This window comes from Penicillium cosmopolitanum (assembly GCF_028827165.1).
Source record: "Penicillium cosmopolitanum strain IBT 29677 chromosome Unknown utg000009l:1.0-9042332.0:1.0-9050551.0, whole genome shotgun sequence".
NCBI classification, from domain to species: Eukaryota; Fungi; Ascomycota; class Eurotiomycetes; order Eurotiales; family Aspergillaceae; genus Penicillium; species Penicillium cosmopolitanum.
The window spans coordinates 1,524,713-1,538,200 of record NW_026622679.1 but is presented as its reverse complement, the minus strand read 5'-3'; the positions used below and the strand labels follow the sequence as shown (position 1 = coordinate 1,538,200).

At 51.5% G+C, this 13,488-nt stretch overlaps 6 protein-coding genes across 6 annotated transcripts; 3 read left to right on the top strand and 3 right to left on the bottom strand.

Moving 5' to 3' along the window:
• Window positions 1–276: 276 nt before the first annotated feature.
• On the bottom strand, window positions 277–1,107 carry N7509_008669 (uncharacterized protein; the record flags this gene model as incomplete). Its single annotated transcript, XM_056633306.1, has 1 exon — window positions 277–1,107. The coding sequence occupies one exon, from the start codon at window positions 1,105–1,107 to the stop codon at window positions 277–279; it is 831 nt and encodes a 276-aa protein (XP_056483926.1).
• A 515-nt stretch (window positions 1,108–1,622) lies between these two features.
• sik1 (snoRNP complex protein NOP56) lies at window positions 1,623–3,296 on the bottom strand (the record flags this gene model as incomplete). The annotated part of the gene is made up of 3 exons (XM_056633305.1): window positions 1,623–1,880; window positions 1,940–3,059; window positions 3,133–3,296. 3 exons carry the CDS (start codon window positions 3,294–3,296, stop codon window positions 1,623–1,625), a joined length of 1,542 nt encoding a protein of 513 aa, XP_056483925.1.
• A 356-nt stretch (window positions 3,297–3,652) lies between these two features.
• N7509_008667 (chaperonin-containing T-complex subunit CCT6) lies at window positions 3,653–5,641 on the top strand (the record flags this gene model as incomplete). Its single annotated transcript, XM_056633304.1, has 7 exons — window positions 3,653–3,694; window positions 3,759–3,853; window positions 3,911–3,932; window positions 4,004–4,045; window positions 4,111–4,131; window positions 4,186–4,359; window positions 4,421–5,641. The coding sequence occupies 7 exons, from the start codon at window positions 3,653–3,655 to the stop codon at window positions 5,639–5,641; spliced, it is 1,617 nt and encodes a 538-aa protein (XP_056483924.1).
• Window positions 5,642–5,946: 305 nt separating this feature from the next.
• Window positions 5,947–7,008, bottom strand: N7509_008666 (putative histone acetyltransferase (MysT1); the record flags this gene model as incomplete). Its single annotated transcript, XM_056633303.1, has 1 exon — window positions 5,947–7,008. The coding sequence occupies one exon, from the start codon at window positions 7,006–7,008 to the stop codon at window positions 5,947–5,949; it is 1,062 nt and encodes a 353-aa protein (XP_056483923.1).
• Window positions 7,009–7,579: 571 nt separating this feature from the next.
• Window positions 7,580–10,654, top strand: N7509_008665 (RNA recognition motif domain-containing protein; the record flags this gene model as incomplete). The annotated part of the gene is made up of 3 exons (XM_056633302.1): window positions 7,580–7,759; window positions 7,822–9,091; window positions 9,159–10,654. 3 exons carry the CDS (start codon window positions 7,580–7,582, stop codon window positions 10,652–10,654), a joined length of 2,946 nt encoding a protein of 981 aa, XP_056483922.1.
• Window positions 10,655–11,087: 433 nt separating this feature from the next.
• Window positions 11,088–12,847, top strand: N7509_008664 (asparagine--tRNA ligase SLM5; the record flags this gene model as incomplete). The annotated part of the gene is made up of 3 exons (XM_056633301.1): window positions 11,088–11,356; window positions 11,443–11,563; window positions 11,624–12,847. 3 exons carry the CDS (start codon window positions 11,088–11,090, stop codon window positions 12,845–12,847), a joined length of 1,614 nt encoding a protein of 537 aa, XP_056483921.1.
• Window positions 12,848–13,488: the final 641 nt, after the last annotated feature.

Sequence of the window (13,488 nt, the reverse complement as noted above, 5' to 3'; positions counted from 1 at the left end):
TCGAGTTGGAGAAAAAGTGACGTTGTCTGGATATGTTCAGAAGACAATATATTTCATTCCTGTGCTAGGGTGGTTGGCGTCATGTCGTCAAGTCATCTCTGTGTATTATAACTCTCAAATGTCCATATTGCTGGCGAAATCAATAGATCATGCAAAAAATCTACTCCCTTAACACCAAAATCGACTGGCCCGACGTAATGCGACCCCCAAAATATAAATGCGAACTGGCTGTAGATAAATAGATAAATGGCAGATAAGATGGTATTTGTTTCCAGCTCATACGTCAAATTTGACTCGTTTCTGAATGGCGCCTTTGTGTATGCTCCGAATTGTGTCGAGATTCATGTCGTCATTCCTCCTTTCTCGTCGCTTTTCGCGTGCCTCCCGAGCTTCACGGGTTTTCCATTCAGAAACCTGCTTTTGTCGTTTTTGGGAACGCGCCCAAGCCATAGCTGCTGTTGGTTTAAATCCAACTCCGTTGATTCCGTAACCATCGTCAGTCGGATCTGACGGGTCGTGACCAGTGATTTCATCATCATGCCATGTGAACGGGTCTTCCAAGTTGGCGTCTGCAAGTGGAGGGGAGAACCGTTGTTTGCGAGAATTCGAAGGCGAGCCATGCCCTTGCTGCTTGCTGGGTGATGGCGTAGGTCTTTTCTTTGAAGGTGACTTTGTGGGTGTAGTCGGCAGCTTGTCCTCTGTATCTGATATAGTTACTGGAAGCTGTTGGTGGTCTTGTATATGGTTGGATTCGTCGCTGGTGGGTGGCAAGCCTTCATGCATAGTCTTCGGCTCGTTTTGACACCTCACAACGCATGGCTCCTCAGCTAACAGCTTGTTCTGTTCTTCTTTCTCTTGGATCGGATTGCCTGGTGGCACTTGGCCCAACAGACGCTCCCCCCGAATCGCCAGTTTTCCGAATCGCCCCGCCACTGCGGCGCGAGGACTTTGTCGCCCCAGCTCGGAATCCTCGCGTAGTCGAGCCTCCTGGAAGCTCGCAACCGAAACCGTTGACGTTGGTGAAGCCGATGGACTGTAGAAATCTGACTCGGAGGGCTCTCGCTTGCGCTTAGGCGAGTAGTAACTAGGGATTTCCGCCGGCATCATCGCGGGGTTTAGCTTAGGGTGGACAGGATTGTGGGGGCTTCGCAACGAATCAACCCTAAGGATATCTTATATATGAAGGCAGACTGTCTACCCAGGCCCCATTTACCGATTAGTGAGGGCTGGGAGGGTCCATGGCACAGAAATGTTCATCAAGAGTGCGGAGAGAGTAAGGAGGGGCAGAGCCATTGGACGCTCGGGCTGGTTCTGCGATGCGGGAGCCAATCCAGTGATGCTGTAACTTTGGACCTTTAGACTGGCGGTGCGATCCTTGGGTCAGGGGAAAAGAGAATTCTCCAATTAATACAAGGCAGACAGTATTCGGGTTCTTCAAATGGTAACAGATTTATATTATCAGATAAAAGATCACGAGATAGAGCAAATCTTATTGCCGTGTAGAATGGCCTAAATCGAATAATTTACAGATCCCCGAGCCCATCGAGTCGTGAACAAGATCAAACATAGAAAGAAAAACCTAACGCCATGACAAAAGACTCCCAGTTTCAAGAAAAGCGCTTTTAAGACTTGTGCTTCTTCTTCGAAGATTCTCCATCATCACCGTGCTTGCGCTTCTTCTTCTTCTCGGACTCACCCTCGCCGACATCCGACTTGCGCTTCTTCTTCTTCTCGCTCTTGTCAGTCTTGTCGCTCTTCTCCTTCTTTTCCTTCTTCTCCTTCTTCTCCTTCTTTTCCTTCTTGTCGGCATCCTCCATCTCCTCGTCACTGCCATCAACGTCAACGTCAATGCCAGCAAGGACGGCATCCATGGCAGATTTCTGCGATATCGGGTTAGCATTCAATCTACAGAGTTCAAATTTTGACAGTCTAGACATACCATGGCAACCTCGTTCTTGGTGGGGGCAGCACCAGTGGAGTAGAAATCCAGACGCTCCTCAACTTGCTGCTTAAGAACCTCACCAAACTTAGTGGTCGGGGCCTCGGAGAAGTTGTCGATACGAGAAGCGATAGAGCACTTGTTGGCGAGGAATCGAGAGATACGACCCTTGTTCTTGGGACCGGCGCGTCCAATGAAGGAAGAGTGGTACAGCAAACCATACTTGGGGGTGTTACCCTTGGTCTTCAGAGCACGGAAAAGAGCCTTCTCGGCACCGAGAATCTGGACGGTGGAGGCAGGGTACTTGGACAGATTGGTCAAGCTACCAGCGTGGGAGATCAGACGGGCACCGATGACCTCACCGATCAGCGCAGCCAGGTTGGGGGCGACCACGCTCATCTTGGAGACCAGGTATTGGTAAAGCTCCTTGCGGTACTTGGCAAGGCTGACAACACGTTCGGCAAAGGCAATGACATTCTCCATGTCGGATTCACCGATCTCCTGACCCATACTGTGCTTGGCGGCATCGATGACGCTCTGGGCAACATCCTTGTCGTCCTCCACGAGAGCGGCAATATCGTGCAGGTGCTCATCATTCAGGTTCTTCTTGTCCTTCACGAAGAGCGCAATCTGGGCGTAGCGCTGGTTGTCCGAAACAATCTTGTACAGTTCAGGGAAATGCCAAGAGTACCACTCACGAACACGCATGGAGAAGGTGTTGATGGCCTTGTCAAGTTGGTCAAGGATGGCGATGGCCTGAATGATGTGGTTGTCGTCACGCTGGACAGAGAACTTGACCTTGGCGCGAGAGTAGGCGTGACCCAAACCAAGTTGGGCGGTATCCATATCGCCCTCACGGAGCTGGTTCAACAGCTTGGTGAAGTGAAGACGAATACCACGGAGAAGATCCTGGACAACCTCGCTGGTGTCACCAGTTTCACACTCCACGAAGGAGAAGGCGGACTTGATGCTACCGGCGAGACCCTTGTCGCAAAGGCCGAGAGTGACCTTGCCCTTCTTGTTGGGCTTGGGGAGGTTCAGTTCGAGGAAAGAAACCAGAGCCTCTGAGGCGACACCTTCAGAGATATCGTTGATTTCACCGAGGGCCTGCTTGTTGTTTCTGGGGACGTTAGTAAAATGATTTTTGTCGGATGGAAAATTCACATCCTAGGGTCTCGGCGCGCCAAACGTACTCGAAAGGCAGGAAACTAGCCAGCTCAACCATCTTGCCGAACTTGGCAAGGTCGTTGACACCAGACTGAACCTCCTTCAGGCTGTTGCCCACAATATCGCCCTTCATGGTATTCTTGAAGAGCGAGTAGCCCATAGGGCTCTCGAAGAGAAGATAGTCGGCCATTGTATTAATCCAGGGCCCAGGTCGAGCGCAAAATTTGACCGTAGGATGTTTTCAGCGACGGACGCCCAGGAAGAATCACTATTGCGATCTGGGGTGGATTGGTGGGACGGGCGTTTTTCGTTAGGGCGGAAAGGCCTTTCAGAGATGAAGTTCGAAATCCGAGAGGGAGCTCTTTTTTTTCGCCGCTAGTGCGAATCGGTCGTGTGGGCTTTTTGCCAAAATTCACCCTCACCGCCCTTGTCCTCGCCGACCAACGCGGGCATCCAAACTCCTGTGTGCCAACCAGCTCCCCCTATACCTTTATCTGTTTTTTTTTCTTGGATTGAGCTCCTGTTCACTCCTTTTTATCTACAGATATGTCGGCAACTCAGCTGCTGAACCCCAAGGCCGAGTCCCGGGTATGCATTGATGCCCCCTCTACCAGACTGACCCCTCAATGGCCCGCACTAACATTTCATCTAGCGGAGAGGAGAGGCCCTGAAGGTCAACATTGCCGCCGGAGAGGGTCTTCAAGATGTTCTCAAATCGAACCTGGGTCCCTCAGGTACTCTGAAGATGTCAGTAAAATTCCCTGTTGCGAAAAGCGACCGCAATAAAGCTAACAAGATTTCTAGGCTGGTCGACGGTTCAGGCGGAGTACGCACGATATCCCCTTCCCTTCATAACCCTTCATTGCGGTCATTCTAACCCGGAACCTCTCTAAATAGATCAAATTGACTAAGGATGGAAATGTTTTGCTGCGTGAAATGGTTCGTCGAGATCTTTATGAATCCCCCACAAGGCCACGCCGAATACTGTTGCTAACATTTTGCAGCAAATCCAAAACCCCACAGCTGTAAGACGACATTGCCTCGAACGACCCCTCGATTCTCGCTGATAAATTTGAAAGGTCATGATTGCTCGTGCGGCGACAGCACAAGATGATATCACTGGTGATGGCACAACGTCGGTTGTGCTCCTGGTGGGAGAGCTCCTGAAACAGGCGGATCGTCATATCACGGAGGGACTACACCCCCGAGTGATCACTGATGGTTATGAGATTGCCAAGGATGAGACCTTGAAGGTATTCACCTAACCCAGAGAGGCGCGATTGGTACTCAAATCTAACTCTTTGACTCCCCCAGTTCCTTGACCAATTCAAGCTCGAGCGTCCCATCGACCGCGAGCTGCTCCTTTCCGTCGCTCGTACTTCCCTTTCCACCAAGCTGAACCATGCCATGGCTGAGAAGCTCACCCCTGATATCGTTGACGCCGTTCTCGCCATCCACCGAGCCCCCGAAAAGCCTGACTTGCACATGGTTGAGATCATGACAATGCAACACCGCACATCATCCGAAACCCGCCTGATCCGCGGTCTGGCTCTGGATCACGGTGCCCGTCACCCGGATATGCCCAAGCGTGTGGAGAATGCTTTCATCCTGACATTGAACGTCAGTCTTGAGTACGAGAAGTCCGAGATCAACTCCGGCTTTTACTACTCTTCTGCCGAGCAGAGAGATAAGCTGGTGGAGAGCGAGCGCAAGTTCGTCGATGCTAAGCTGCAGAAGATCGTGGAGCTCAAGAAGCAGGTTTGCGGCAATGACCCCAAGAAGGGCTTCGTTGTCATCAACCAGAAGGGTATTGACCCCTTGAGCTTGGACGTCCTAGTCAAGAACGGTATCATGGCTCTCCGAAGAGCCAAGCGCAGAAACATGGAGCGTCTGCAGCTGGTGTGTGGAGGTACCGCGCAGAACAGCGTTGAGGAAATGACCCCGGATGTGCTTGGCTGGGCAGGTCTGGTTTACGAGCACCAGCTTGGTGAGGAGAAGTTCACATTTGTCGAGGAGGTCAAGGATCCCAAGTCCGTGACTATTCTCATCAAAGGCCCCAACCAACACACCATTGCTCAAGTCAAGGATGCCGTGCGTGATGGTCTTCGCTCTGTCTACAACTCGATTGTTGACGGTTGTGTCATCCCCGGAGCCGGTGCCTTCCAGGTTGCTTGTGCTGACCACCTGAAGTCGGAGGTCCTTCGCAACACCAAGGGCAAGGCCAAGTGGGGCGTTGAGGCATTTGCCGATGCGCTTTTGGTCATTCCTAAGACTCTAGCTGCCAACGCCGGCCACGATATCCAGGACTCTCTCGCTGCCATGCAGTACGAGCGCAAGGATGGTAACATTGTCGGTCTGGACTTGAACACTGGCGAGCCGATGGATCCCGTGCAAGAGGGTGTCTTCGACTCCTACCGGGTGCTTCGTAACTGCATCGCTTCCAGCACTGGTATCGCGTCTAACCTTCTTCTGTGCGATGAACTGCTGAAGGCTCGCCAGATGAGCAAGGCTAGTGGCCCTGGTGGTGAGGAGTAATGCATTTGATGAAGATACTCGGTGATTTCATGTAAAGAATTAGATGTACCGGGCTTGATGGTTTGGGGGGTTTCAAGATTCTAGTCCACAAAAAATGCACACAATAATTTTCACACGAGACACTGGGGGCTTCCAGTACGTTTATTGTCATAGAGAAAGAAACCATCGAGGTAGTGAATGTCTGATCAGGTTGATTCCGGCGGCATATGATACTATACAGTTCGAAGATCGTAGCGCACGTAGCGCACGTAGATCATTATTATCGTCATCGCTAAAAGGACTATTATTACATTACATGGCAACTATCACCCGTCTGCCTCTGAACTGCTTTCAATCTGATCAGAGATAGCCATAGGCAGCCATTCTCCCAGAAAGCCCTCCTCTTTCACCGGATCCTCCAAAGAAAGGTGGTTGATATTCGCCCATTCCTTCACGTCTGACTTGCGGATGACCATTGTGGGGCCTTTATCAGGTTCATCATCTCCGGTCAGTCGAGGTAGTTTTCGTTTCTTAGGAGATGTGTCGGGCTGAAGAACACCCATGAACTTGACCGCCGTGACCACATCTTCGGTCAACATTCCGGTAGCGAGGCCGATGTCCTCGATGGTCATCATCTCCCGTGGAGGATTCTTTTGAGAGGATTTCGAGGTACTGGGTTTCCGAGGGGAGTTTTCAAGTTTATTGTCGGGACGCTCCCCACAAAGCAAGTACCTTGCAATTCGCTCGGCCCAGAAACGATTATAACTCTTCTGTCCTAGGTCGCTGAGAGGCTTCTCTGGCCCACCAATATATCCACCGGGAGATTCCCAACCACTGAGCTTGTAGCTCACTCCCATTAACAACTTCCCAAGCTGCTTATGTTGATATGGCGGAAAGACACAAATACAAGCGAGGTTGTTGGCATCCCACGAGAGCTTTTCTCGGGAGTAGAAACCGAGAACATGGTAGTTTTCCGAGTTTGTTGGGTCGGTGAAGGTGAGGATATAGTAAAGAAAAGTCGCTACATCAAAAAAGACGGTCTTGTGGTCGAGAAATAATTTGGCAAATAGCGACAGGTTTTGTCCGAATAGTTTGTGTTCTTCTCCATCAACTTCCCAAACGGCGTAACCGCCGTATTCATATACTTTGTTTCCTGGTGGCGTTATGCGGTGTACACACGCTCGTGTGTGTTCGGCAAAAGCGACTGTCTCGCATGAATATCTAAAACACCAGCGGCATACGTATAGGCAATCGGCGTCCTTGGCAACAAGGTCTTCCGGGTATATGGACTGGTACCACGGCGTGAAAAGAAGATCTCCCAGCACAACATTCTTCACATTTCGGTCGCCTGGACTCTGAAGACGCGATGGGGGCTTAGCGGTGGCCATTGACGCGCGTCAATATAAAGTGTTTGCGAGGTGCACGTCTCCCGGCTTCACGTAGTCCTCTTGATGAAGGTAGAGTTCAAAACATCAGGCCATTGGCGTCACCGCGTGGGCAATTGGTTGGAGAGGTAGGGCCGCACCAACATTGGCGACTATGTGGGCATTGGAGCAAGTGGCGGGATACGGGATAACGAGGGTGGTGCAGGGAAGCTTGAGATGAACAATACCCATTTTGGTCATAAAGGTAACCTTGACGCGTGTCATGTGACCCGGTGGGGCCTGTCTCTATGGCTGCCTGGAATTTGGATGTACCAACGACGTAAGAGAGAAGGTACCTAAAGGTTACTGCTCTCCCTGAGCCTGCATCCTTCCATTTACATCTTCTTGCCTCCCAGTCCAAACTATTGCAGGCAACAGCAATAAGTATCTCATGATATTTGACGTTGAAACCTCTTTCTCTCGTGGTTCCCCAAATCATTTGGGAATCATCACAACTTCCCGCTTCTAGCCAAACTGCGAGAACCGCCCCCACCCGGCTTTTACCCCGGGCCTGTCAGGGTCCCCTCTCACCACGATGTTGAAGCCCTTCCAGATCAGAAATCTCCACGGATCTTCATCCCGAGATCAGGAGGAGCACTCAAACCGCCCCAACGGCGCGGTTCAGATCTCAGCTGTCGACTATGATCACCTCGCCTCAACCCATCCCCGAGCAAGACTTAATTATCTTGACGATGATGATGGTGACAATATCGAGGTAAGATATTATTCTCCTTAAATCTTGCTCTCTTCTTCTACTCACATACATACTGCTTATAGGTCGGATCCTCACTAGAACTGTCCCAGCGTCTTGATGAGCCCGTTAAGACCGAAGCAATCCAAATCTCCAGAGATGAGCCAACACCGATGCACCTCTTTGATATTCGCCGATCCAACTCGATCACCGAGCTATGGAAGCGATTCGAGAAGCAAGCTTCCGACACCTCCGAGACAGGTGAAGTAAAAAACAGCGTCGTTACTACCGCAGAATATTCGAATGATAAGTCTGCCAACGACCAAGCGCCAGCTACCTTGAACACTACGTCCGTTTTCACATCCGGTGAAAATCCTCTTTTGAGTGGATATAAGGCCGAGCTTGCAAATCTAGCCAACCATGCCAGTCCATACCTGCCGAAGGGCTCGCAGCCAACGTCCTCAACCGAAACTGGGCCAAATGCGCCCAATGTTGCTAGAGAGGAATCGCCGCCGCTCATGGCAGCATTCGAGGCCGAATTGGCGAGCCTAATGAACTCTGCAGAGGACTCTACAACAAGGGGTCGGCAGACAGCGTCATCGCCCCAGCCAGATCAAGGTGCAGACTCGAGCTCGCAAGGAACTCCTCACCCTGTCGAGATCCTTGCAGCTCAAGTCCTCAGCCATCTAGCAAATGGCGCTAATATGGTCCAATCTGAGTTCGCCGCCAGGTTGCCAGAAATTCAGCGTCAGCTAAATGATGCACGGGAACAGTTACGAGATGCGCAGAGAACTCTACCCGAGAATGTCAGAATGTCGCTGCATACTCTTCTCTCCACGATTGAAGCTCGAATGAAAATCGTACTAGGTAATCTGCCTACGGGAGGGCGTCAATTTGCAGAAGAAGCATTACACGCCGGAAGGCCCGTGGCTGAGAACGCTGCAGATGGATTCCGCACGATGGCCTCTGATTTTAATGAGTTCGGAAAATCATTGTATGCAGCGTTCGAAGAGGAATTTGGACGAGCTGTCTTTGCACCCGCAAGTACGGGTCCTAGTGCGCCTAACACCACTGGTACTGCGGCCTCTGGTTCTGCAGATGATTGTCCTCCTTCGTCAGAAACCACCTCTCACAACGCTGAAACCCAGCCCTTGGATTCGAAAAGAGATGTCCCAGTTACTAGTCACACTCCGGTGTTCACTGGCGAAAATATGAATGCTTCTGCCGTGCCATCGGGGCCTGAGAATCTCGACCAAGGCGCCCAAGCGGGTAGTCACTTTCCATATCCTCCCCCGTTATCATCGAGGCCCTCATGCCCATATAAGACCTCCGCATTCCCGAAACCTACCCCAATGGGTTGGTCCATCCCCACCCCAAGCCCATTGGGGATACCCCCCGCCTCCCGCCTTCTGGCCATCTTTAGGTCCTTTGCCATGGAACCTCCCTCCTACCCGCCATAGTCACCACCATCCAGTACCTCCGCCCCATCCTCGCCCACCTCCTCCACCACCATACCCAGGTCGATGGCCTGTTCCTGGTTCCTTTGGTCATCTGTTCACCACACCACACAACCATCACAACCAAAACCATCCGCCATCTGCGGCTACCACTGAAGTCCCTTCAAGGGGTGCTGATCCGCAGCCGGGAGGCGAGAATAAGACATTGTTCATTGGGAATGTCGGTTTCAATGTGTCAGAAAAAATGATATCCGATGTCTTCGCTTCGAAGGGCTTTATTGTGAGCGTTGACCTTCCGTTGGATGCCACTTCGGGTAAACACGCGGGCTTTGGATACTTGCATTTCCCATCAAAGTATCCAGCCATTGCTGCAATAGATGCACTTCAGGGCGAACGTATTGATGGCTATGCCATCAATCTCGAGTTCAGCGAGAACACACCCATCGAAAACGTCCTCGCATCATCCAACTTGAACTCCAATGGAACTCCCCATGACGGTGGGCAAGGCGGCTCCAAGCAAGTCAACTCCAGCTCTCTTCCTCGGCCGGATAGCTCCATCAAGCGGCGGAAGTCTGTTTCTTTCAAAGAGCCATCTTTACAAATGAAAAAGGCTGACAATATTCACTCGTCGAGTCTTCCCCCTCGAGTTGGATCGCCTCAGCTGATTGATCTATCGTTTGAAGGCACTTCTGGCTCCGCTTGCGACTCCTCGCGCCAGGTTAAGGATGATCCAGAACATAAACAAGCAAATGAAGATGAGTCTTTTTCGAATTTCAATCCCGAGAAGGAAATGAGTCGATTCCCGCCTGTTTCCCAGTTAGAAGCACAACTTCTCGCAAAGCATAACCAGGATCGTGCCACTCCCGCGAGTACACACAGTGATCCAACCCTAGAATTCCCTCTGCGGCGATCACAGACTACCTCTAGTGTTCGTGGGACACGTCCCCTTGTCCACCCTTCCCTAGAAGAGACGAGATATGACGCTGGCCAACCGAATCCTTCTGCTGCGACGGGACCATCTCTTCGTCGTTCGAGCACCATGGTGTTCCCGCACGCCAGCCTCCATAATCCTGTTTCCTCAGATGATACGGCCTATCCCAGACTGAAACGACACGCATCCGAGCGGCATAGCCTTCGATCGAGTGCCGAAACAGATACCTGGGCACGACTTGACAGAAGAGAACGCCGCCGCTCGAGGCCGTCGTCCGAGCACAGCATTCCCGGCAGCTTCCCTGTCGAGGAAACAGCTCAACCTTCGACTAATAATGAACCCGAAGGCCTCAATGCATCTGAAATCGAGGCTTGCGTCTCCTCTCTTATCGATATGGGCTATGGCACTGCCGAAGAGGGTGGGCGATCTCGGATGGCAGTGTATGCTGCTGCATCAAACGGCAGTCTTCTAGATGCCATTGAGATGATCGAGGAGGAGAGAAAGGTGTATGCGAAACACGACCAGATTTGAGTTAGAAACTGCACACACACACACACTCTCTCTCTCTCTCTCTCTCTCTCTCTCTCTCTCTCTTTTTGTTCTCTTTGCTCCCGACCGAGTCGCTCTTTTCGCTCCTGAAGCCTTTTCAAATTTTCTACGCTTTATGACACCAAGCTTCTTTTACAGACCCTAATTTGTTGCGAATTTCAAGCTTAGCCAATCTCAACTTTGATTTATTTGAAGCCCATGGATCAGATTCGTATTCATCCCGAGCCTTGTAGCAGCCCATCGCCATCTAGATAATGGTCACTCACTACCCTAGGGTAGCTCCCTTGTCCACATTGTAAGGCGGCTGCTGCGGAGTTGAGAGGCGGATCCACCCTGCTGCCCCGTCATTTTTCCAGCCCGCAACCTCCGATCAATCAAATCACCCTTCCAACACCATCGCAACACCATCCCAGCCATGCAAACATGGCGGCGGACCTTCGCCACATCTGTCGCAAGACTAGGCTCAAGTACAACGCCTAGTTCACGTCCGGCTATCCTTCGATGCGCACAGATCCTCCAGAGCAACAAGCAAGGCCAGCCCTGCAGCTTGGAGGACCAGGAGATCAAAGTCAATGGATTCATTCGGTCCGTTCGCAAACAGAAGCGCTTTGCTTTTGCGGAAATTTCCGATGGATCGACTATCCAGCCATTGCAGGCAATCTTAAAACCAGCGCAGGCAGCTGAGTATGTCAATCCGCGAGAGCTATGACTCGCTGCCATCTTCGCGTTGGGAACGAGGTCTAACACGGTCGCGTTTCTCTACACTCTAGCTTATCCACCGGTACTGCAGTTCAAATATCAGGTATATGGAAGGCCTGCCCACCTGGAAAGGAGCAGACCCATGAGCTCCAAACAACCGGTGTGACCGTGGTCGGCGCGTCGGATCCAGAGGTACGAACTCGACCCCACACACGACGAACTACATTCTAACCGCGATGTCTCTTTCCACAGACCTTTCCGATCCAGAAGAAATACCACAGTCCCGATTTCCTGAGACAGATTCCCCATCTTCGCATCCGAACACCATTTCAATCATTGCTCTCGAGATTCCGTTCAGAGTGCCTATTCCAAATCGGCAACGTCTTCCACTCCTTTCCCAATGGCGGCTTTTCTCAAGTACAACCTCCCATAATTACGTCTTCGGATTGTGAAGGAGCAGGAGAAACATTCACACTCGCCCCTCGAGGTTCTGCGACGCCGGATGTCGATGGGGAACACTTTTTCCGCGCACCTAAATACCTGACTGTGTCATCGCAACTACACCTTGAGGCATATGCCGCAGAGCTGGGCAATGTATGGACATTGACGCCTGTTTTCCGTGCGGAAAAGAGCGACACGCCACGGCATCTCAGTGAGTTCTACATGCTCGAAGCGGAAGCAAACTTCATGAACGACTTGGATTCGCTTACGGGCGTGGTTGAACATATGCTTCGTGATTTGACACGACGACTATATGAGACATCTGTTGGACAGGAAATTTTGTCTGCAAAGCGCGGCGGCGAGTCTGGGCAGGAGAGCTCCTCCGAAGAGACGAAGCCAGATCTACGTCAACGATGGGCCACCTTGATGGATAGTCCCAAGTGGCCTCGTGTCACATATACAAAGGCCATTGAAATGCTCCAGCGAGCTGCTGATGAAGGTGCCTCATTCGAATACCCTCCCACATGGGATGGTGGCCTTCAACTCGAGCACGAAAAGTACATTGTTGAGGTGTTGCACCAAGGCAACCCGGTCTTTGTAACTGATTATCCGAAATCTGTCAAGCCATTCTACATGGCTCCCTCGCAGGTTGGAAATGAGACTGACGACACACCGGGACCGACCGTTGCCTGCTTCGACCTGCTCCTGCCCGAGGTCAGCGAAGTTGCTGGGGGGTCCTTGCGTGAGCATCGTCTGCCCGACCTTATCCAGAACATGCGCGAGCATGGTTTGATTAAGACCATTGAATCTACTGACCCTGAGAAGCCAACTCCCAATGAGTCTCTATACCCTCACCTTGCGCCGACGGAAGACCTCGGCCACTTACAGTGGTACGCGGACCTTCGCCGCTGGGGCACCGCACCCCATGGTGGCTTTGGACTTGGTTTCGACCGGATTCTCAGCTATCTTGCTGGCGTCTCTAGTGTTCGGGATGTGGTCCCATTCCCGCGGTATTTTGGCCGAGCTGATTGCTAGTGTGGCATCAGTGAACAGTGTAAAAAATTATCAAAAACTGTATTTATAGCCATGGAATCCAAACATCCACCGAGATGCCACATCCTTTAATCCTAGTGACACCTGGCAACAGGCTTGCTTATCCCGTCAACTACAACTGCCGAGAGGGCACGGCGATATATTCGTTTCGATATCATTCGCTGTAATTTTCATAGCCTGGAATTGTACATAAGTGAATCCGCTCCTACGCACGTAAATCATCACAACGAATGATCAGCAGGTTACCTACTAGCACTATCGCATCAACACAGTCATCGTCTCACTTGGGCATCCTTACACAGCACGGCGCTCCGTCCCACACCTGAATTCGAGACGATGGGGTTTTCTCTAGTACTCGTAATTCTCACTCCAGGCGACCAACACGCTATTCCCGAAGCTAAGGAGCGCGAGGCGCGGTGGAGTTACACCTACAATTAGTGCTGCATCGCCCCGACCCCGGGGCTGGTAGTTGGGGCCAGGGGGCCATCTTCCTGCTCCTGGACTCCGGAAAGAGTTTAAATCATCGACCAGGAAGGATCGAAATGCGATTGGGGGCGAGACTCGAAGATCCCAACTCGACTCTAGACTCAGGCGCCCGGATTGAACAGGATCTAGGTACGACG